Source organism: Nothobranchius furzeri, chromosome 3 (assembly GCF_043380555.1).
Source record: "Nothobranchius furzeri strain GRZ-AD chromosome 3, NfurGRZ-RIMD1, whole genome shotgun sequence".
Taxonomy (NCBI): domain Eukaryota; kingdom Metazoa; phylum Chordata; class Actinopteri; order Cyprinodontiformes; family Nothobranchiidae; genus Nothobranchius; species Nothobranchius furzeri.
The window spans coordinates 67,256,412-67,281,078 of record NC_091743.1 but is presented as its reverse complement, the minus strand read 5'-3'; the positions used below and the strand labels follow the sequence as shown (position 1 = coordinate 67,281,078).

General features: G+C 39.6%; 1 protein-coding gene across 5 annotated transcripts in view; it reads right to left on the bottom strand.

Annotated features, from left to right (window-relative positions):
• The window catches only part of bsnb (bassoon (presynaptic cytomatrix protein) b), a 118,854-nt gene that overhangs the window by 81,395 nt on the left and 12,792 nt on the right, over positions 1-24,667 (bottom strand). For all 5 annotated transcript variants that reach the window (XM_015958801.3, XM_015958802.3, XM_015958800.3 and 2 more), the window contains exon 2: positions 24,161-24,542. In XM_015958801.3, coding sequence (XP_015814287.3) covers positions 24,161-24,542 — 382 coding nt within the window. The remainder of the gene's footprint in view (positions 1-24,160; positions 24,543-24,667) is intronic.

Here is a 24,667-nt window from a genome sequence, read left to right as displayed (position 1 = left end):
GGCATTCAATGAAAAAAGGCAAATATTTCCCTGGGGTTGTTAGAGACAGAAAACTGCAAGAAGTTTTCCTTCAATAAAGTATATATTTGATGGAAATGTATCATCAAATTCTTTATTTATCCTCAACATTATTTTCATCCTCATAATATCAGATTCCCTTTTATTATCTCCAATCAGCCAATAATTGTTTAATAGGTCACCAGTCCTAACCCTAACCCATCAGCTGTCTAAACAGAATGCCATTAAAACATAGGTACCAGATAAACCTATTCCAGTAAATGCATTCGGGGAATCTTCCCCCAGTATTCCCATAAGACTTTAATAAATGTTCCACTTTTTCAACACTGTTCAAAGAACTCTAAGTCAGAAGAACTAGAGACTTGACTGTTTGGTGTCTGTTACAGCTTTTGTGTGTGTGTGTGTGTGTGTGTGTGTGTGTGTGTGTGTGTGTGTGTGTGCGTGCGTGCGTGCGTGCGTGTGTGTGTGCCATCTACCCACCAATACACCAGAGGGTAGAAACGGTATAAAGAAAATGACCGAACCAAGGAATCATTATGAATGACGTGAAATCTCTCTTTGAGGAACAATTTGAGAGCCCTTAAAGCTCAGCAAGAGTGTTTATGTGTAAACATTGTTTACCCACTTACAAAAGCATGGCAAATAAAAGTGACAGATGGTGTGAACTGTGGGCATCTTTAATAATCCAAGCTGCCCCTGATTTTGTGATCTTCGCATGAGACTTTTTAGTCACCTCCTTTTGCCTTTTCTTATATTTCCTCTTATTTATCACATTTCCTTTTTCATCAAAGTCCTCCAATTGGCTGCTGTCTTTATTCTAACCTTTCATTACCTTTGTTTGCTATTGCTTTCATTCTTGCTCTTCTTCTGCACTTTGTAGGCACATAAGAAGGTGAAAGTCAAAGAAAAGGCATTAGTGATGGCACACGGCCGTAAAAGGTAATTGGCATCCTGGTGCTTTGACTGATGCCACACAATTGTAACCGTCTTGGACTCATGGTCATTGTATAATGTGTTCATGCTATATAAATGCAGCCAATGAAACACTGTGTGAGAACTTGGGGTCACTTTGAGGTCTTTGGAATAAGGAGTGAGGTTGAAGGCCTCTCATTGGCCTTTTTCCTTGTACCTTTGGGTCAAAAGTCATCCTAAGATCATCGGGGTCGATTTTTATAAATTTTACATTGACTTCACCTGAGGGAACAAAAAGGTTTTCGGTAAAACGTCCAAGGTAAAGACAGAAAAGACGAATCTCTTTACTTCTGACACAGAAATCAAATACCATTGCTACCCTGTGGCCATGTAAGATTGATTCGAACACAAACTCACCAAACCCACATGAGTCATAGCAAAGATTCATGCAGTTAGTGATTCATTTAATGTGGATTATGATGCTGGTGATTGTAAATGTGTATTAAATGTAATCAATCTCTCCTTCCAGAAAGTCGAGATTTCACAATTTTAATGAATAATGGAAATTCAACTAATGCCTGCTAATTCTGCCAGGATGTTTGACCAATCATCTACCACCACCCCAGCCTGCTCTCTCTTACTTTAGGCCAGTCCTGCGAGACAAAAGCCCCCAAATATTATCTTGAAAATCTTAATCTAGGTGCAACATTGTGTTATGAGCATATTCAACAAATGTCAATTGACAAACTTTTCTTGTGTGAAACATGCCTGAAGGATTGCTAAACGTTAAAGTATCAGCCTGACAAGTGACAATTTTGGCAAGTTTTTTTCCTTAGTTACAAGTTCAAAAAGTGAGAGCGTTCACCTTTGATTTGGATTTATGTCATTATAAAGAACTGTTGTTTGACTGCAGCTGAAATAGTCTAAATTTCAGGCATATTTGTGTCTGATTGCACACTCTGCACTTTAAAAGCTATGTTGAAATCTTCAAGTAACGTTAGTGTGGATGAAGAATGCGCAATCTTGGTTTTGCAGTTAATAATGGTGTTATTTTTCACATTTTTTAATTATATTCAAGAGGGCATACACTCCTTGTTGCGGTGCATATGCAGTAGTCTCTAGTATAAATGAATGCTTTGAAAGTCACTCTCTGTGAGGAAAAAAAATGTGTTCTTGCATTCCTGTTTCAGGAAGTAGAAGTTAGCCGGACGAGAGGGGCAAAACACAGCAGGATCAAGAGTGTTATGCATTAATATTCATGATATTCAAATATCTCACCTCTGATTGGCTAAAAACAAAACTACTCTTGCACCACTTCCTTTTGCTCTACGATGTTGATGTTTTATCTCAACAAATGACACAAGCCTGAACGTGTTCCACCATATTGTGGAGCTTCCCATGCTAACAGGTAGCTTCTACTAGCTGAGACAGGGTCTGCTGCAGGAGACTAAATCAACATCAATATTCCCCGTCCAAGTTGAGATGGGTGAGTCCATGAATACAAATTTACTTTGCGAGATAGATCTGTGTTTCTTTTTTGAACCAAGTGTTAAACTATTTTCTATCATAGGCTAATGCAGGAAATAGGGGTAGAAGACTGTTTTTACATTCAGCCTGCATATGAAACTCAGAGTGACCGATCTTTAAAAAAATAAATGAGTATTATATGTTTCTCAGTGAACCTCGCCTGTAAATGTATTCATTTTATGACGAGGAAACTCTAGGATTATTTCACACTGTCATTATACATTCATGGACTCACCCATCTTGGCTCATGACAGAGAAAGCTGTTGTTGTTTTAATGTCAAGGAAACAAAAGAGAACACCTCAGCAAGTAGAAGCTAACTTTTAGCATTAGCAACCCCACCACACAGCAGAACTCCTCCAGGCTTGTGTTATTTGCGTAGAGTAAACACCAACATGGCAGAGCCAACTGAGTCAGTGGTAGAACTACGTTGTTGTTGTTATCCAGGTCAAGGTGAGATGTCCAAATATCAGGAAATAAGATTCCGAAACCTGCTGTCTGAAGCTCAGCTCTGATATGGATCACTACTAGTTCCTGAAAATGGTACACCAGAACTTTGTTTTCCCAGAGTACGACTTACAAGACATTTATTCCTACAAGAGACCACTGAAAATGTATTGGTTGAACGAGTGATCCACATTTTTAAAAACATTTATTCATGTTGAATAAAATAAAACCTCAAGATTGCAAGTTTCTTTGCAGCTTTTTCAAAAACCTGTTTTGTTAAATACGGGAATCTAACTATTTCATCTGAGTTTGGAAGCTGAGTTTAACTGCCTTGGCCTGAGTCACTGGCCCTTAAGCAGCACAGCATTGCTTCACGTTTGAAAAGCCCTTACTATCTGCTGTTCTGGGAACTTTACCTAAATGAGAAACTCTATAACCCATACTCAACATGATTACATCTAATTTAGCAGGTGCTCGTTAATCGGATTGCATAGTTATTTTTGTTCACTTTGTTATTCATTCACTTGCTACTTAGATTGATGAAAAAATGAAGATATGAGCAGTGACTAGCAGGTTTTAACACAAGCTAATTTTACTTCCTTGTCATCCAATTTTTTAAGTGCGTAGAACATAATTGGTATGTTCACTTTTCAACTACAGAGTGGAATAAAATATGTGCTGCTGCAGCTCTATATGTCTGCAGAATTCATTTTAACCCTCCCACTGTCTTTATGGGTGACCCCACGAGGAAAGTTGACCATTGGGCAGGATTGATGGTGTATCTCTTGAGGTCCACGTGGCAGGGGTGAGGTGGTGCTCACTCCTCACCCCTGCCACATGGACCAAAGGGATAAACCATCAACCCTGCTCAATGGTCAGCTTTCCTCGCGGGGTCACTCCCATTAGGACAGTGGGAGGGTTAATGCACCAAATCCAAAAACATTCAAGAAATTTTGATAAAACAAAAAACTAAATTAAATGACTAAACTGTTGAGACTAAGATCTACTCACATTTCTTTACCACATGTTCATGCACTACATGTGTCTAATTACATTGTGAGTCTAAATAGAAATGCCCTTTCTCTGATCCAACTCTCTGACCCTGATTTCAGCGGTCTAAGTTGTATGACAACAGCACTGATAAGCAGTCATGACTGCACACAGCTTGCTTTTCTTTTCTTTGCTAAAGATATTTTCTGCCATCAGGATCTAGGAACGGACTTCCCTGAAAATTAAACTGGGTTTCATGTCTCACTTGCTATTTTTGACACAATTGTTAGGGATCTCCATGGAAAAATATAAAGTTGACATGATTATGTTGGCATTAAAAAGACATAGGGCAACACGATGCTTTCAGATCCACTGACAATGTTGGCTTCAGTTCTTTGTATGTGTAATGTAAAATACATTAATGTGTGTAATATCAGTTGTTGGAGAAACAACGTAGAATATTTTTGTAAACAAAATTAGTAAAAATTCCCTGAAAACAATTTGATAAAGACAACCTGTACATTGTAGAATAAGAATATCTTGCCCACGCCTTTTTGCCCCTTATCTTGCTGAGCAGTGCTGCATTTGTACTTCGTGAAGCTATTCATGATTGACCTTGAGAATATAAAAAAGTAAAATTTTTTTATAATTTTAATGTGAGCAGTCTTTTGAGAGAACTTTACCAAAGTTACTGTCTAGTAAAAATTAAGTTTTTATGAGTTATCTTGTTTATTTTAATTTTCCAAGATGGAGATTCTGTATTCAGAGTTCCCAGTTGTTCTTGAAGGCAGTGGTGGCACATCATGAGGAGGTGGGAGGCAGACTTTAAGGTCAGTGACAGAACAAAACAATAAATGAGAGATATAAAAATGTAATCTAGTGTTTTTAAAAAAAGTTTTGTAATATAAAAAAGGACAAAAAGACTCACAGAGACCTGCGGGAAGCTACTTTTTTTAAAGACTTTAGTTCAGTTTCTGAAATGCTTTTTACATTTTGATTGGCCATAACATTGTGACCACTGTCATGCTGCCAAAATGGCTGAAAAAACCCAAATTACCTTTGCTTCCAAATTCCCCAAATTTCAATCCAATCAAGCTATGGTGGGATGTCCCAGACAATAAAGTCTGATCAATAAAAGCCCACATCTACGGTGACCCTGAAGTGCAAACCACAAAAACAAATCACTTAACGCAACAACAAATCACTTAGTGCAAAAACAAATGACAAAACCCACAACAAACTGAAAAGCGCAAAAACAAATTCACTAAATGCAACAAAAAATCACTAAGCACAAAAACTAATCACTTAACGCACAACAAATTGAAAAGCGCAACAACAAATTCACTAAACACAAAAACAAATCACTAAACGCACAACAAATTGAAAACCACAAAAACAAAACACAAACCGGAAAAGGTAGGTACCAATGCTGTAACAACAGGCATCACTGATTGGATGATGGATCCGTTGGCCTTTTGAACCGGAAGTTGTTCTGCCGAACGTGGTTATGTGAAAGAGCAGTCAGCGGGTGTGTTCGAATCCACAGGTAGGATGCTTACGAGTACGGGTCCTCGCCGGTCTAGCAAGGCCGGGTCCTTGCTAGACCGGCGAGGACCGGAACCCAGCGGCTCTGAATTTGGACAGTCTAGCCTTCACCTCTACGGTGGCCCGAAGGTCCCGTCACAGGTGTGGCTGCAGCTACACACAAAGGAAAAATGCTAAAGCTAGCGAAAATTGAGCAGGAATATTAAGGAGCTACAGCAGCTTCACGTCCATCAGCAGCGTTTGTTCACAAACGTTTTCAGGTAAAGTAATTTTGTTTATTCTAGAATCTTTCAGGACTTACATGTTAACTTTAGATGGTTTCATGTATGTTTTAAGCTACAGAATGAACTTGTTAAACATACACAACACATTACTACAGATTATTGGGGCGACGGTGGCACAGGAGTTAAGTGCTCGCCCCGTAATCGGAAGGTTGCAGGTTCGAGCCCCGCTCAGTCTGTCGCTGTCGTTGTGTCCTTGGGCAAGACACTTAACCCACGTTGCCTGCTGGTGGTGGTCGGAGGGACCGGTGGCGCCAGTGCTCGGCAGCCTCGCCTCTGTCAGTGCGCCCCAGGGCAGCTGTGGCTACATTGTAGCTCATCCCCACCAGTGTGTGAATGTGTGTGTGAATGGGTGAATGACTGATTGTGTTGTAAAGCGCCTTGGGGGATTCCAGGACTCTAGAAGGCGCTATATCAAATACAGGCCATTTACCATTTACCATTATTATCATGTAGGTAATTAATATAAACCAAATGCATTATGAATGCCGTAGAAACCTAAAAAGCTTAAAGCGGTTCAGTTTATTGACATTTTTCGTTTGTATATTTGTTTTTTAAATTACATTTTAGGCAGAAATCACCCAGAACGAGTTTGTTTCGCAGATCCCAGTTATTCCTGTGTGTGTGTGTGTGTGTGGGTGGGTGGGTGGGTGGGTGGATGTGTGTTTGTGTGTGTGTGTGTGTGTGTGTGTGTGTGTGTGTGTGTGTGTGTGTGTGTGTGTGTGTGTGTGTGTGTGTGTGTGTGTGTGTGTCGCAAATTAAACTTGTCATTTGTTTTAAGGACAAAGGAGCAAAGAAGCGTTTTTATTAAGCTTAGAGGTGAAGAGTGAAGCTGTTTACACACACAACCACAGAAGTTCTTCTGTGAAAAGTAGTTTTACATTCAGGAATTTACACAGCTGACACGTTTTAATGAAGTTAAAAGTGTTTGTGTGAAGAATAATAGTTTTATCTTCTCATGTGGATAAATGTAAAAATGTGTTTCTTGTCTTTTTGTCACCTGTGGTCTCTGATTTTCTCTGTAGGACTGCAGGTGTCCAGGGTCAGGAGAGGCTTTACCTGGTGGTCCTCCTGGGAGAGAGGCCTTCTACTGTCATCATGTTAATGTTATTTAGCTGTTTGATATTTGAACACATTTATTAAAACAAATACTAATGACTCTTTCTGGTCATTGATTTTATCACCAATTTTATTAGATGTTTTTGAACATGTTACATGAACAGAAAATGAAAAGATGGTAAGGAGACAAGATTATTTATAATACGTAACACTTATTTACAGATCAAAACCAGTATGGACCAGTTATGTACGGTTAAAGCAGGATTAACCTGAGTGACTCTTCCTGGATCATTTATTTAAAGTGAGTGAGCAGGAAGTCTTTAACAGTGCAGCTGGATCTGCTGCAGGAGGATCCAGACGTGGATGGAGGGCTGGAGCAGACCCGTGGCTGGACGTTTCTGGCCAGAGGAACATCATACAGGACGGTCTGCAGAGAGAGCTTTGGGACGCTTCCTCTCACTGTCCACTCCATCGTCCATCTACAGGGCCTGCTGGGCTGGCTCAGACGACGGCTGTTACATCTCTGTGAATGACTTGCCTGTTAACAATAGTGGTGGTCTGCTGGTACCTCCTCCAGGACAGAGCACCACTGACCTCCTCCACACACATCTTCCTCACGCTCATCCTGCAGACCCACAACTTCACCAGCACCGATGCAGATGTGCAGCACAGTGCATGCTGACTTGTAATAGATTAAAAAAGGTTTTTTTTATTGAAAAATGTAAAACAAAACATATAACCTGCAGTACACTGGTTCTGTTCAGTTTAAAGAAAAGCAGCAGGGAAAACTACAGAGAATTTACATTTTTAAGACGGATCTAATCATTATTAGGCTTAAGTTGAATAAACAAAAGCACATTGAAAACAGTTCAATGCTATTTTATTAAAAAAGCCTGTTTTTTAAAACGTTTTACCCTCATTTGATGCTAAATAAGTTCGAAGGTCCAATTTACATTAGAAAACATCCTACTGCATTCAACATTTATAATGCATGTGGTTTATATTAATTACCTACATGAGAATACTCTGTAGTAATGTGTTGTGTATGTTTAACAAGTTCATTCTGTAGCTTAAAAAATACATGAAACCATCTAAAGTTAACATGTAAGTCCAGAAAGATTCTAGAATAAACAAAGTTACTTTACCTGAAAATGTTTGTGAACAAACGCTGCTGATGGACGTGAAGCTGCTGTAGCTCCATAATATTCCTGCTTGATTTTCGCTAGCTTTAGCATTTTTCTTTTGCGTGTAGCTGTCGTCATGGGCGGCTGTGACGGGACCTTCGGGCCACCGTAGAGGTGAAGGCTAGACTGTCCGAATTCAGAGCCGCTGGGTTCCGGTCTTAGTGGTCTAGCAAGGACCGGCGAGGACCCGTAGTCGTAAGCATCCTACCTGTGGATTCGGACACACCCGCTGACTGCTCTTTCACATACAGTAACCATGTTCGGCAGAACAACTTCCGGTTCAAAAGGCCAACGGATCCATCATCCAATCAGTGATGCCTGTTGTTACAGCATTGGTACCTACCTTTTCCAGTTTGTGTTTTGTTTTTGTGGCTTTCAATTTGGTTTTGCGTCTAGTGAATTTGTTGTTGCACTTTTCAATTTGTTGTGCGTTTAGTGATTTGTTTTTGCACTTAGTGATTTTTTGTTGCATTTAGTGAATTTGTTTTTGCACTTTTGAATTTGTTGTGCATTTTGTGATTTGTTTTTGCATTAAGTGATTTGTTGTTGCGTGTTTCAATTTGTTGTTGCGTTAAGTGATTTGTTTGTGTGGTTTGCACTTCAGGGCCACTGTACACACCTGACAAATTACAGAACCTAAAGGTTCTGACACTTATTGAGTAGTTCACGACACCAAAGCACATTTTCAGATGTTCAGTTCAGTGCATCAGAGCATGTCTGCAGTAATCTGGGCTGTTTTTGGCAGCTGCAAGCACAATTTCATGTGTATTTTTGCATCAAATATGTAGAAATAAAAAAAATTAAAAGTGTGTAAATGTGTACAACGTAACAGTGCTTTAAACTGATCTCTGTTGTTGGCTAGTGTCCACCCATACCCCCCCACCCCCACCCCCATTGGAAGGCTGCAGCCAACAAGCATCAACAGCATCAACAACATGCAAACATAAGAGGAAACAAGAGGAATAGGAACTGTTGCTCAGTTATAGTCAGCCAAGGTATAGCAGAGCATGTCTTTTTGCACTTGTAGCTTATAAACTACTTTTAAAACCTCCACCATTCACATTGGATTCCCCAGTCAATCATCTGATTCTTTATTCAGTATGTTTGTGCAGACAGAACACCCTGAAGCCTGGCCCCTTGCCAGTCATCTGTATAAGAAGCAATGATGCCATCATGGTTTTAGCTGTCAGTCAGGGAGCCTGAGGAGCCAGGACCAGAGGTCACACCCTGGAGACAGGGATAGCGATGCTGGCACTGAAAAAAACTACATCAGTATAACTCAGACTATTCATCCAGCCACTGATTCACTTCTAAACTCTGTTTTTCTTCACTGCCTTTGTCCTCAAATTGTTATTTTCTTCCCATATTATAATAAGGATAATCATGTAACGCTCAGAAGGGAAAACACCAGTGAGAAATACAAAGAAAGCAGCTGCAGGGAGGGCAAGCAGCTATTTATCAATTTCCTCATGTCTGTGTTGGCCTCCGCCTCATATCTCTATCTCATTCCTCTCTGCATCCCCTTGTTATGAGGCAGTCATGTGGATCTTTATGAAATCTGATCTGTATCAGCAAAATACAAGCACGCAGCACACTCTGTCTCCCGTTCTGTTTCTCCATCACAAACCCCCACCACCCCTCTCATTTTTCTGTCTTTAGTTCTCCTTTTCTACATTTTTCATTTAAAGGTGCAATATGTAAGAGTTTGATTTAATTCTCCCATTCCTTAACTGGCAACACAAAAGAGACTGTGATTGCAGTAACCGCATGTGACCACAAGATGTCACCATTACTCCATTCTTACACACTGCAGCTTTAACATTTCTCACCTCTCATAACTCCTTCAAACACGTTTGTTTCTTTAGTTAGACGTCTGTTTACGTGGAGTGCTGGCAGTCATTGAAGGTTATGATCCAGGACACAGAACTCATCATGTGTCACCTGGATGTTCAAGAACTAAAGCTTCATGAAGAACTTGCAGCCAGAAATAGATGCTTTTAGGAACCCAAAGAGAGTGAATGTGGATTCAATAATGAGAGCAACACATCGTTGATGTTGCATCTGGATATTTACTACTTTTGTTTTTCTAAAGAACATATTGTGCTTTTCCTTAATATCAGTGCAGCTAGTTATTATACGTAATCATTTTAGCATGGTTCATGGCAGGTAATTTGTTGTCAGCCATGTCTGCATGATGTTTGAGGATATGTATTAATAAATTACAGGTGGGCAAAAAGGGGTCAGACTGTAGAGTTAGCCAGTTTAAAAACATTTTTCCTCCTTCAACTGTCACATTTTATGCTATTTTAGGGATGCATTACAACCCTGAAAAATAAAGAAATATTTAATTTAAGTTAGCTTAATTCTAAATGTTTTTTGTTCTTAAAACACTTAAATAAATAGATTTTTCAATGAGCCATTAACCATTTAAACCTTGATTGTGTTTGTTCCTATGTAAATTACATTAATTATTGGTTGTTTTGGCCCCAATTTTGATAGACTTCTTCTTGACTTTTGCTATTTGAATTCTGACAATGACTTTACACTCTAGATAAATGTCAAGCTGCAGAACACAATAAAACTTGGATTATGTGATTCTTGCAAAGCCTCGGCTGCAATCTAATTGAGTATTGTGTGTGGTATTCCCTACGTCAGAAAGTCAAACACAACATTAAACGAAAGAGGAACCGAATGCAAAAGTCAAAGGAAAGGTGGCACAAAATTACTCTCAGAGAATAAAAATTCAAGTGAGTCTTGGAAGAAAAGTCTAAAAGTTGCCTGCAGGACAAATAGGCTCTAATAGTGATTATATCAGATATTCCTACTGTGTATGGTGTTAAGAGCGCTCTTGTCTGATCTGAAGCATAGCACCACTCCAACTATAAATCGAGGCCATCAAACATGTTAGATTAGCTTGGTCGGATTTTTAAGGATAAACAATTGTACTGTCTGAAGCATGCTGCACGCGCCTCCTCCTCCACTTTAGTTCACTTCAAAGTCACGTTAGTTCTTGCAAGATTTCCCATCTGATTGGGGAATTTCCATGTGTGAAATTAATTTAGTGTTTATCATGTTGCTAAAACCCACACACTGTAAGAAGAAGAAGAAGAAGAAGAAGAAGAAGAAGAAGAAGAAGAAGAAGAAGAAGAAGAAGAAGAAAATATCATTTCTATAGCACCTCTCAAGATAAAAATCACGAGGCGCTTCACAAAAACAAAAGGACTGATACTGCATATCCGTGATTATCTCCACGTGTATGTGTTATGGTTGGTAGTTGTATCAGAAAGTAGCACAAACAGGCAATAATTCCTTTTCCAAGCTTTATTCAAACAGTGGTTTTCTGTTGCTAGATGTGCAAGTGCGTATTTAGTAAAAGATGCGGTGGTCAGGTGAGACAGACAAGCGGATGCTCTAATTGTTGGTTTTTGAATTGAGCCGTGCTATTGGCTAAGTTTTTAGACAAATGGGAGATAACCACTCTGTTAATTGTTTCATTTTTTTAAATCTCCACATTACAGCTATACTATGCTAGAACGATGTTGAGAGGCAGCTTGATTTGTAGATTTTCTGGGGTTGCTTTAAAACTCCTGCTGTGCGAACCGGGCCTCAGGTGTGTGATGTCTTTACACCAGCCTGCATCTACAGCCTCCATTGTACTGCTGCACTGGCCTCTAGCTGTTAATGCTCTGGACATTCAGAGTGAAATTGAGGAGCTGAATATCTGACCTTTCCTCACAACTTCCATCACTGTCTCATTGTTGAGCTCAGGGACATGCAGCAGATCCAGGACAATCAGGTTAGGCAATGGAGCTTTGTAATTTTCTGTCTGGACTGAAAGATGTTAGCCCGTTCAGCCAAATAACAATCACAGACGTTGCTAAGGAGTCAGGTTTCAGTCAAAACAAAACACAACAACCTCTGAGCCCAATTTCTAACTTTTTCTTCAACAACCTCATGACACAAATTTACCAGTCTCTACTGTAGCTGTAAAGCTAGTTATCTTTTATTTTAAAAAATGACAGTTGTTTATATTTCAATGGTAATGTTTTAAATTAAAAGTTTTTCATTGCACTGAATGATTTTTCTTTTCTTTTTTGCAGCAAAGATGACCTAAATAACCTAAAAGCCAAGGAGGAAGGAAGCAGGCAAACAAACACACAGCAGCAGATGTAACATTTGTCACTCTGCTTTAGTTAGCGTTCGATCCTTCAAGCATTTGTTGACAGGTGTTGGACATCATGTAGTATATCGACTGAAAAGCCAGAGTAAGAACCAAGCTGAAGAAAGTCTGCTCAGCCCTGCTCAAGATGCAGTAACATCATGCAGTTCACACAGCAGCTGAGCACTGCAGTTTGAAGATCAGGATGCTTGAATTGCAGTGGTTTATTAACTCCTTTTAAATTAGGCCAAAGACATTGAAATTCCTCCCAGTGCCTCCTTTTCTCTATCAGTTTGTCCCTCCATCTCTGCTCAACTCAAACACAACCACTTCAACAAACAAACTACTTTAGTAACAATCTCTATGAAGAAAATAAAACTATTGAGTTTTACTCCTCAGCTGCCAAGCAGGGAACGGGAGTTCATAAAAACAAACTGAGAAGAGTCCAAACATTGAGTGGTCGAAGGGAAATCGCTAATAAATTTCTTTTCAAGCTGCTCATTGAGAGTCTCTTACCAGGTGTGATGGTGCAGCGTTAGACACGGCAGTACACCAAAGTGTTATTAAGGATGCTGGAGAGTAGTGCAAAGTGAATAACATTACATCTTGATGTACGCTGCAGGATCTGGGCATGGTATCCAAAACGAAATGTGCACATAGTGTAATGCTGCTTCATTTCTTTTTTATTTTTATGTCAACTTTATATAAATAAGATTTTATACATTATTAACTTTAAATCTCCAAAGCTTTGGGAAACAAGTATTTCGATTATTGTCCGTCGCTGCCAAATGGGAGAAAGGAGAGCAATAATGTTATTGCCAGTGTGTGTGTGTGTGTGTGTGTGTGTGTGTGTGTGTGTGTGTGTGTGTGTGTGTGTGTGTGTGTGTGTGTGTGTGTGTGGGTGCGTGCGTGCGTGCGTGCGTGCGTGCGTGCGAGTGAGTGTGTGTGTGTGTGTGTGTGTGTGTGTGTGTGTGTGTGCGCGCGTTTGTCTACTAGAAAAATATCTATTGAACCACTGGACCGATTTTTCAAAGAGCCCTGAGTGAAACAGATTCTACTTTTGGCTGCCACAGCTAATCTGCATTAGCAAATGCAATAATGGCTAAAACTCAGTCAATTTTACAGCTAATGAGCTAAAAGTGGTTTATTAATAGCTGAGAATCATACCCAACACACACACACACACACACACACACACACATTCAAAGAACCACTCATTGCAGATTCACTGATTCATTCTTCTTAACCACTTCATCTGGTAGTGGTCATGAGGAGCTGGTGCCTTTCTCTAACTGTCAACCGACAAAAGGTGGAGGACACCCTGGACAGATCACTAGTACATCCAAGGACTCCGAGACAGAAAACCATTCACACATTCACTTTCACCCATTACCCAAGAACTGTTGATGTGGTCCACTTGTTTATGCAATACATTTGCAGTGGTCTCTAGTAGGAATGAATGCCTTGTAAGTCGTACTCTGGAGGGAAAAATCAATCACTCTGAGTTTTTCATGCAGGCTGAACATGAAAATAGACTCCTACATCTATCTCCTGCATTAGTTTGATAGAAAATAGACAGTAAAACTCTAGGATTTGAAAATCCTGCCAGATCTATGTCACACTGTCACTTAACTCGCCCATCTTGATTAGTTCCTACTACGAGGAAGGCTGTTGTTGTTTTAGCGTCCAGGAAACAGCAGACATCGTTACTAGTAAAAGCTTAATGTTAGCATTAGCAACTTTACCAGACAGCTTGTGTTATTTGTGGAGATGAAACATCAATGCTGCAGAGTAGGGCTGCAACAACGAATCGATAAATTCGATGAAAATCGATTACTAAAAGCGTTGGCAACGAATTGCGTCATTGATTCGTTGTGTCGCACAACTCTTCCAAAAGCCCCTCCCCCCCCTTCCCGCTCGCCGTTGCGCGCAGACCGGAGCAAGTCAGATCAGCGCGAGGGAGAGCCAGCAGGTGTTTGGAAGAGGAACATGGCAGAAGCAGCGAGACCCAAAAAAATAAAAACTTCTAAAGCTTGGGAGCATTTTCAGTTAAATCAGGTGAAGATATTCGTTACTAAAGATAGGAATTTTGGGTTTTCATGAGCTGTATGCCAAAAGCATCGACATTATAAACAATAAAAGGCTTGAACTACTTCAGTTGTGTGTAATGAATCTAATAAATATGAAAGTCTAATGTTTATCAGTACATTACAGACAATAATGAACTTAATCACAATATGCTAATTTTTTTAGAAGGACCTGTATTTAAAAAATGACAGGGGTTGTTAGTGAACAAGATCTTAAAGCCCTTCTATAGGCAGTTAATGTTTACTGGGATGTTCAAGTACCTCCAATTGAATTAAAACTTGTCTGTTTAATTGTTGTCAAGATTATGTGAGAAAAATGAAATCCTATTCATAAAATAAAAGAGCAATGAAATTATTTTAGGTTAATAAAACAGCTTAACAACTAGAACAGAACACAACAAAATATATTTGAAATGTCAACCTTGAAGTAAAATGGAGAATTAAAGGAATTTTCGGATTTTCTCTTTTGATTAATTGTTGTAGTATAATCAGTAGGCTTATGTGAGTTTTCTACATGCTGGCAGAATGGGAGGATTTCTGTTATTTCTGCTCCAGTGATTACAGAGAGGCAGGACTTTAAATGCAGCGTGTTATGTGGCTAATTATTAAACCAGTGTCCCAGATTCAGTTTCTGGCAGTTCTCAATGTAAAATATTTTGGTGTATGCAAATGTCAGCATGCATGTGTCTCAGCTGGATTCCTGACCCAGTTCCCACTGTTCATCAACTTAAAGTTCTAGGCAAGATTTATGTCCTAACGCACCGGGTTGAAATCTTACTCTGTCAGGGATTTGTATTCTTCAGAGCATAAAATGGTTTTTGTTACTAACTACATATGTAAAATATAATAATTCCCAGAAAGAAACAAACAAAAGCTTCTCATTAAAATGTGTGTGTGTGTGTTTGTGTGTGTGTGTGTGTGTGTGTGTGTGTGTGTGTGTGTGTGTGTGTGTGTGTGTGTGTCGGTGGGGGGGGGGGGGGGGGGGCAAGTCTCACTAATGAAATATGACCAGAGTTGAGCTGAGGTCTGGCTGGGTCAAGTTGGGAGGACTGGAAAGGATGTTTTGTTTACATTAATTAAATATCAAAGTAATAGTTCATTACAAATAGAATTATTGTCATGTTTGTTACAACAAATAATAAAATGATTCAAAATAGCATTCTAGTGTTTGGAGCAATGTGTGTGTTGTCATTATAGATTTAGTTAATTTGCTTGTTTGTAATGTTTTTATACATTTGGGTCAGTCTCTCTCACACACTTGTCTTGTTGGTGAAAAAAATGGGAACCATTGCTCTTGCTGCACAGCCTAAAATATTATTCTAGTATCATTTAAACCCATTAAAGTCTATGGTTGTGTAGGGTTTGGTAAATTGAGTGCTTTAAGAGCTCAATATATATTTATTACCTCTACTTATGACCAATAAGCTGCGATACTCTATCTAAATATAGAATATCAACCCTGCTTGGTCTTTACGGTGTTTAATCAGAAGATTCTAGGATTCTTTATTTATTAAGGGATTGTACACACTTCGTTTTGATTCAGAAAAGAGTCAGGTTTATAAAAGTAAGAATTTATTTTACCAGCAAATTAAAACATGACAAGTTAACTAACATTTACTGTGATGGATGGAACTAGATGTGATGTATGACACCCATGTGTGAACGCGATGTTATCAGAACTTCCGTATCTAGGAGAGCTGAGTTCTGGATGTACAAGAATTTGGTTTGCGTTAAGCTATGAAGTTGATTATTATCAAAACACATCAGACGTTATCTGTGTATCTACTTCACCCGTTCTGGAGACCCTCTTGGTGGATACGAAGGTGAGAGAGGTCGGATGACCTCTGGCACCGAAGGGCTGTAGAATACCGTGGCACCGACTCTTCAGTCCAGAAATGTCTCGGGTCACGACAGATGGAGGGAACCGTGCAACTGGGACTCTTTAAGGAGTCGGAACAATATCAGCTTTTTCTGCAGGAACTGTTGCGGTATCAGCTTTGCAGGTGCAAAAAGATTTTTGACGACGTGTCAAAAGCTTTGATGGGTTAAAGAGGTCTTGCTTCAGATGGCCGGTCTGAAGCTTTTCTCAAGAACTACTGAATCACCTGTGTGATCTGGTTTTAATGTTCTCATGTTATGATTTGTGTAGCCAACCAGAGATTGACAAGTTTGAGGAATATTACCAAGAATCTCAGAAACTCGCCTTATTTGATACCGGATGCTCTGATCTGGGGTAAAGGCTATTTATGTGTCACGCGTTTAACTTAACCTTACTTTGTTCTTGTGTGAGTACAAATGGTGATGACCTTGTCATATAAACATGCTGAAACATATTTCAATCACTGTAATCATAACATAACATTCATTTCAAACTTCAATCATTGCGCACAGATTAATGAAAGCATTTCATTATATTATAGTTATTATAAGTAGCAATAAACAAATGTTTAATGATTATGGTTCACTTATTTGGAGGCAATGTAGAATCCTGTAGAACAATAAAGGAAGCTTGAACCTTGACGAGAGAACAGTATTGTTGACAATTCGTTATGTGTGTTCAGAGCTGCAGAGAGGCTCTGAGCTCCAGCTGATGGGATGAAGGCAGGCCAATTTAAAGGGAACACATGCAGTCTCGTGTCTCCTTTTTGACCAGATGCTGAATGGTCAAACAGTACCTAAAAACTGACCATTGCTGGATGTTACAGTTGGTTGTTTAGGCATCAAAACCCTGCTGGTTTATATATAGGCATTAATCAATTGTCATATCAGTGCAGATTTGATCCAATCATAAAATAACTAGACCTGTTTAACATGAAACCTTGAAAAATCATTGTGCACACACTCATCTCTGTGGACCGATCTGTGAACAAACACTCTGATGTGTTCAGTGCTGTGTTCCTTTTTGCCGTTTGTAACACAAGTTCGGGGTGGGATGGCGTGTGCGGATACAGCCGATGTCACTCACTCCAGATCGTGTCGGCTCAAGAGCCATTTAGTGTGTGATTGACACATCACTGGACAATCGCTGTGTTTCATTCAACCACATAATAGTAACGCACCACTTTGCATGCCCATTAATGGTAACGGTGTTGCAACGATGGGAAAAGTAATAAATTAGATTACTCTGCTGCCTAAAAAATAACACCGTTAATAAAGTCATTATACCTAAACGCCATTACTCCCAACACTGATCATGAATATTAATGAGTAAGACTCTGAATTTTGCCATTTTCTGCCCCCACTCCTCTGATTAACTTCTACTTCCCGAAACAGGAGAGGCAGCTTTCTTCACAGAAGACAGCTCACAAGTTCTTCATTTATTAGAGACCACAGCAGGTTTACGCTTCTCAGGGTTTCTTAGCTGAAGGAAATATGTCATTAAAAACAGGTAAAGGCATATTTCATGCACAAAAATTCATGTAAGACTTGGCTGCAGGCCCTTATCAAATCGTCCATCTGCTGCTACTGTTTTTCATCAAAATTAAAATGTGAGTTGGAATTTGACCCATGTAAACACTGCTGTCCAATATAAACAAGATGCAGTTTAATTCAAACCTAATATAGTAAATGAGTAAGTGCAACACTGGTTATTGATACAATTACCTGTTTAGCATTTTAACTTCAATTTTGCAGCTTATTTCTAAAATTGTCACATTCAGGTACATTAGCATCTCTTTTGTGTTTTACCAAAATAAAGTATAAGATTTTACAAAACAACTGATTTTCCAGAAAACCCTTGGCTAGTCATTTCAACCGTTATTAAGAAAGTTACAAAGAAAGTCAACACTTCCCTACAACTATGAGGAGCAACATTAAAATGACATTTCCATTAACAACACAATTTATATAATTTAGTGCTTGTTGGACTAAAACTTTCTGGTCCTTCCCAAGAACTTAACATTAAAAGAGACGTGAGTGACTAATCCAGACTGAATCTCTATTGTCACATAATTAAATGTTAGAGGAGGATTTAATGTCTCCAAATCTAAATATCTGAATCAATTTAGGAGGATTAGCAATAACACTCAGCATCCTTTGAGGTACAGTGAGCTTATCTTTTAATAAAACAAACTAAATTACTTTAATAACTAGCTTTTAATACAGGCAATAGTTGTTTTTTATATTTATGGGAACAATTAGTTCATTACCAGCATTAAACTATAAAACCGCAAATGCAAAACCGACTCAAAAACTTGCAGTGTGAAGCACATCATCCTCTTTTTAAAGAGTTTGGAAGTAATCACAAGTTGAACCTCAAACTAAAATCAATACTTTACTCAGGGACACTCACAACCCATAAAGTTCATTACAAATAGACTTGGAAAAAATAACACAGTGTTTATTTCTGACACTGTTGACAATTAGTTCTACCAGGTTGGTGCTGCTGTAGGAGCCCAAGAAAAATCAATTTAAAGCTTTATGAGTAAAATCAGCTAAAAGAGTCTCGTGCATTACTGGAAAACATGATCCTGTAAGTCCTGAACAGGCAGGATAAGCGGTATCAGCTATTTATTCTTGACAGTTTCAGTACCTTTCAGAATGAGCTGTTTCAGGGCTCTGTCACTTTAAGTAAACAAGCTAGAGCTGGCCACACCCACCCATATTCAGGTTGCTACAAGCTGAGTAGCTCTGATGTCACGGAGGGGCACAAAGTAGAGCTGCTGCTCCTCCAGCAGCTCTCTCTTATATATGGGGCATGGTTCTAAACCAATTTTACCATTTGTGACATCACACACAGGGATTTTTTATATGGCTTGTTTTAGGCATATAGTTCCTGAAACTAAACACTGACAGAAAGTGGATGTACATATTTTTTTCGCATTTGAAGTGTTTATAGAGGTAGCAGAGACCCACACAACAGCACAAAGGGATACAAAAGTTGAGTTTTGCATAATATGTTCCCTTTAAAATGCAATCATATGCTAATTAGAAAGTGTATGATTGATGGTGTTTAAAAGCCCTGACAAAGCGGTTGTTAACAGCATGAAGTACGTCTGACATGTCTGCAGGGTGAGGATGCTGCTTTTACCCATTTTACAACAGTCCAGTTGTGGCCTATTTCAGTGTCTGTAACTTTAAATGTGAGAGATGTTGCTGCCCTATCTGCGCCAAACCCCCACCCCTCTCCCCCATCAGAAGAAGATGTTCAGTGAGTGTAAAAGATGATCTTGCCTGCGAGCTAAACATAAATGAAAGTATGAAAGTGAGAAAATGGCCCTCAATGGACTGAAGTTCATCTGTGAGAGATAATTTTACATGTTTATATAAAAAATTGAAGGCGGAGCTGATGACTTGAAATGACATGTTTTGCTAGACTGCCTCGATGCTCCAAGAAAAAAATTATATTTTTACTAGAAAAAGACACACTTTGGAAATTGTTATGCAAAGAGTGTTTCTGATAAACATAAAATTCTTGTAATTGTTATAATTATTATTATCTGACTGGTATGTGATGTGGGTCTGGATTTTTTTAATTACATTTTTTATTCCTTGGGAAAACCCTTTTTGTGGAGCATTTAGTTTAATCTAAATAGAAAATTCCTAAAGAGTCTTAACTCGTTTGACTGCCTTTGGTTTGGATGCTAAATCTGGTCAGTTTTGGATCTGCAGCCCCCACTGATGCAATATGAACAGAGGAGGAGATACAGTGAATCTGTGTGGGAGCGTTTTTTGAAGCTGTGCCTCCTCTTGCTTGGTTGTTGGTTAAAAGACAAAAAGAACCCCGAAGATGGGTTTTTACTAAGAAACTAAAAAGTCATAGCTTTTCTAAGTGTGTAAATGCATGCACGTGTGTGTGCCTTTGTTTGCACATTCTGCCTTTTTCCTCAGGAGCTGAATTGCTGCAGAGTTGCACTGCAACCGTATGAATACTGTAGCTCTGATGGTTAATTTATGATAATGTTTTTTTGTCTCCTCTCCCTTTCTGTCTCTTCCTGCTGCTGCCACACAGCATCCGTACACACAGTTTTCTCGGTTTCAGCTGTGGCGTCTCAGGACCGGGCCACCGCAGCCGACAGAAGGAGGCTAGGGATATAAATAGAAATTGGACCAATTATAAAGCAGATGTTCTCCTGTATGATGGTGGCAGTAACAGTGCCAAGGGAGTGTCAGTGGTGATTTCACTATCTTTCAGTGTTCTTGTTCTCTACAAGTCTGACTCCAGACCATCTAGTCTCTCTCTGACTGTCTAGCTCTCTTTTTTCTAATCACAGCTCTTTTTTTCACCTTCTTCATAACTACATTTGTTAACAATGAGGTGCATTCATTGCGTTCTGATGCTATCTGCATGCATTAGTGCTCGTCTGAATTGTCAGGTTACATCTGTAAATAAAACCGCTCCTTTCAGCTTGACTGACAGCTCCGTAACAGACCGTGGCATGTGGCATCCATTTGATGCTTGCTGTTTATACCTCAACTGCATTCCCATCACCAGGTTGTTAGAAACAACTCTGACTTGTGCTTCAAGAACAATCTTCATCCCTCACACCCTCCTGCATCATCTGGGCTTGTCTTCGTGATCATTTTCACTTTGAAGGCAACTTCCAGTGACGTCTTGGAATAAACAGTTTAAATGTGTATACCTATAAGGGATATTGAAATCTTTGTAGCTGTTCGTTCTTTCTTTTTTTGCTCTAGTTGCATCTTACAAAAAAGACCATATTTTATTCCAGCTAGTCGACTACAAAATACTGGCTTTAGCTAAAAAACACGCATTTAGCAATCCAGCTTGCCTAGTAAGCTATCCTATATATTTTAACATATAGCCTGGCTATGACCAATAGACTGATCTCAGTCGTGAGGTGGGATCTATGTATAATTGGACAGCACTGGAACCAATCAGAGCAACAAACAACGAGATGCATTAATTGCTACAGAAATCAGTCAACGGGGCAGTCCATCATATTCCGTCGAAGAAGTAGCAAATACATCCGTTTTCAAAATAAATGACTTACGTATCTTGATCTGCTCATGTCTCAAAGGAAAGCAGAAGTCTAAAACTTTCAAACTGAGCTGACACCATCTTTATAGTTTTTATCCATTGCAGCTCAGCGCTAAGCCCATCCAACACCTCTGCAAACATAGAGCACTGGGATTGGCCTGAACTAATGTTGTTTGGGCCAATGGTGGACCTGCTGAGGCAACAATGGAGCATAACTAAACCGACCTGCAGAGCAAAATGTTCTGCTGCTACTGTTTGTCTATATTTCTAAGCTACGATCAACAAAGTGTCTTTGAACTAATATTATTAACTTGGATATTAGTTCATTGAAACAAACTTTGCTCTTATTCTTTCAGGGCAGTTCATCCAATGGCTGTAAAAGGTTTGTAAACAAAAACATGCAGCTTAGTCCTGATCTGACCCTTGATTAAACTTGTAAACCTGTCAACAAGTGACTGATCCTAGAATGAGTAATGCCACAGATGTCCTCAGAAGTCCTGAAACCCTCTATTTATTCTGTTAAAAACAAGATATTTCTAAAATCATATGGCCTTAAAATATCAAATATGGTTGTTGTTTTTTTTTTTTTTTTTTTTTTAATTTACATACAAATTTTTATGGGTCTCAAGATGGCTCAAGAGGACTTCTTCTCTACAACTTGTTTTCTTTAAGCCAGTTTAAATCACAGTTCCAGTCATCATCCTTAGTATTATCGTCACCTTGATCAGTAACAAAATACCCAGAATCAATTTCTCTAATCAGTGATGAGGCTTTTGTAGCTATCCTGCAGTGAGCAGGAGCTTGATCCATGTTAACTGGGTTACAGGGGTAAATCTCCGGGTCTCCAGAGGCTGCACATCTTCCCTCCTTGTCTTTCTTCCTGTCAACATCTGACAAGCTCACCAAGACTGAGCTGAAAAGTAGCCACCTCTGCTGTTCTCTTTACTGCCACGCTCTCCTTCACTCCCCGCAACCATCTATTCTCTACAATCTGTCTCCGCTTTGGACCACGCATTTCTCTCTTGTCCTTCCACTCCCCATGCGTTTCCTCTTTCTCTTATGTTTGGTGCACACAAACATGTACTCCTGCACCTGAGTTTAAACGCAAGCTTTTCTTGTATATTCACATCAGTGATGCTTTTATGAGAAAAAAATGTACCCTCCTTATGAATTGGTGTGTACTAAGCATACAATCGTTCCTTATGGCCTATAGGCGAGTTTAACTAACATTGCATCGCTGCAGTTCTTCAACATGACTCACTGACGTTGATGTGAAAGTTTGTGACAGATGACACAGCCACGCTTGATTCACAGCAACAGTCAAGCATGGCTAAATTTAAATTAGGAAAGTGATTTATTTTTGGATTAAGGCGAAATGCTTCCTCAGCTACCTGTTCACACTAATGCATGTTTAGCTGAAAATGAATTAATGCTCATGACGTTAAAATGTGTTCTCTTCAAAGGCTTGCATGAAGCTTCCTTCAAAGGAAGCTTTAAGCTTTTACAAGTTGCACACTTGTTATCCTTGAACATTGTGCGTGTGTGCGTGCATGTGTGTGTGTGTGAGTGTGTGTGTGTGTGTGTGTGTGTGTGTGTGCGTGTGTGTGTGTGTGTGTGTGCGTGTGTGTGTGTGTGTGTGTGTGTGCGCGCGCGCGCGCGCGTGTGTGTGTGTGTGACTGATTGAAATCTCATAAAGTAATCATTTGATCAACAACTAAGTAGCAGACTCCAGCTCCACCATGTCAGCTCCACTCCACTCCACAGCTCCCTCCACCATCACGGAGAGCAAGGGTGTCTGTGTGACATTTCATTAACCCTATAAAGGGTCTTTTTTGCACATACTGTTGGAGTAAATCCTTTTTTACAAAATGCCTCATGTAAATCAATGGGTGGGGTCTAATGCAATATTTAGATGCACAACTTGATGACCTATTGGAATCAATCCAATTCAAGATGGCCACCACAGTTAACAAATGATAGCAAACGCAAAAAAAGTTGTAACTCAGTCATTTGTACAGATATGTTGCTCAAAGCTGGTGTGTTAGTAGCTGAGAGTCCTTCACAACACTTTGAGTGCTAACAGATAACAGACTGGAAGACATCTTGTGATACCAAGTGAGATTGCACACAATTTTATTTTCCCAATTTGACCAAAGTGGCCAAAACTCTACTCTCAACATATAAAACACATGTGCTCTGAGATGAAAGGCACTGGGTGAAATATGAGGTCTTTCATCATTTAACAGAGTTTACAGATGCATCACCCAACATCACATGAACAACTATAAAAAATGACCTTAAGTGAAAATTTCACGTAAGCAAAGTGTTAAGACATGTTTCCGGATAGGAATGATCATGATCCCTACACACTATCTACAATGTTCCCTGTTGAAAAGCAAATTATAACAAGAACGAGGAGTTCTCGACTCTAAAACAGCATGTAGCTGATTTCACATTTTGACTCCCTCTCAGCTGGTGCCCTACAGTCTGTGAACCAGTCACAACCGACTCAGCAACAATACTCATCGTCAACATTCTTCACAAATGTCGATGAGAAATAATTTTTGAAGGACACATCAAAACAAAGTGGAGCTTCTGACCTGCATTTGCAGCATTGTAAAACTGCTCAAAAAATACCTGACATATTTTTTCGTATTGCGTTGAAAAAATCAGAACATTGAGTTTTAAAATATCTAAAAATCTGATTTTATACATTATCAGTTTGTGTGTGTGTGTGTGTGTGTGTGTGTGTGTGTGTGTGTGTGTGTGTGTGTGTGTGTGTGTGTGTGTGTGTGTGTGTGTGTGTGTGTGTGTGTGTTATTATTTAGCATCATTTATAGCCATTTTGCTCTGTTTAGATTTTTTAATATGAAAGCACAAAGGCATGCATTGGGTGTGTTTGTGACTGAGGACTCGGAAACAGATGAATACATTATATTTATGTAGAAAACTGCCTACAGCTGTGGAACATAAGGAGGAAATTAAAGCAACCCTAAACTTAAATGGTGCCTACCTCGGTGAGGTGGGGGTTGGGGTTGAAGCCACACTGGTTGCACACCATGGAGCGGCAGTGTGTGCAGGTGTTGAAGCTGGGCCTGTCGTCCCCGGTGCCCGTCAGGTCGGCGGTTTTGCAGACGGGGCACAGTTTGCTGCTGGGCATCGGAGCAATTTGAGGCACAGAGTAGGGGGAAGTGGGAGCGCTCCCTCGGTCCGGGGACGCCGAAGGGGACCTTCCAGTCCGACTGCCGCCCAAGTCCACCTGCAGATTCTTCCTGGCTGCATGACCCTGGCCCTGCACTCCTTGAGTCTGTGCGGGGTCATGAGAGGCCAGCCTGTCAGCTGCATCGTGACTGCTCTGGACTCCAACTTTAGGTCCCGGGTCTGATGGAGGAGCTCTGGCAGACAAAAGAGAAAAATATTATTATAAATAATATATTAGACCTAAAGAATTCCAAATGTCACAAAATGAGCAGATTATGGTAAATGGCCTGTATTTGTATAGCGCCTTCTAACGGTTCTA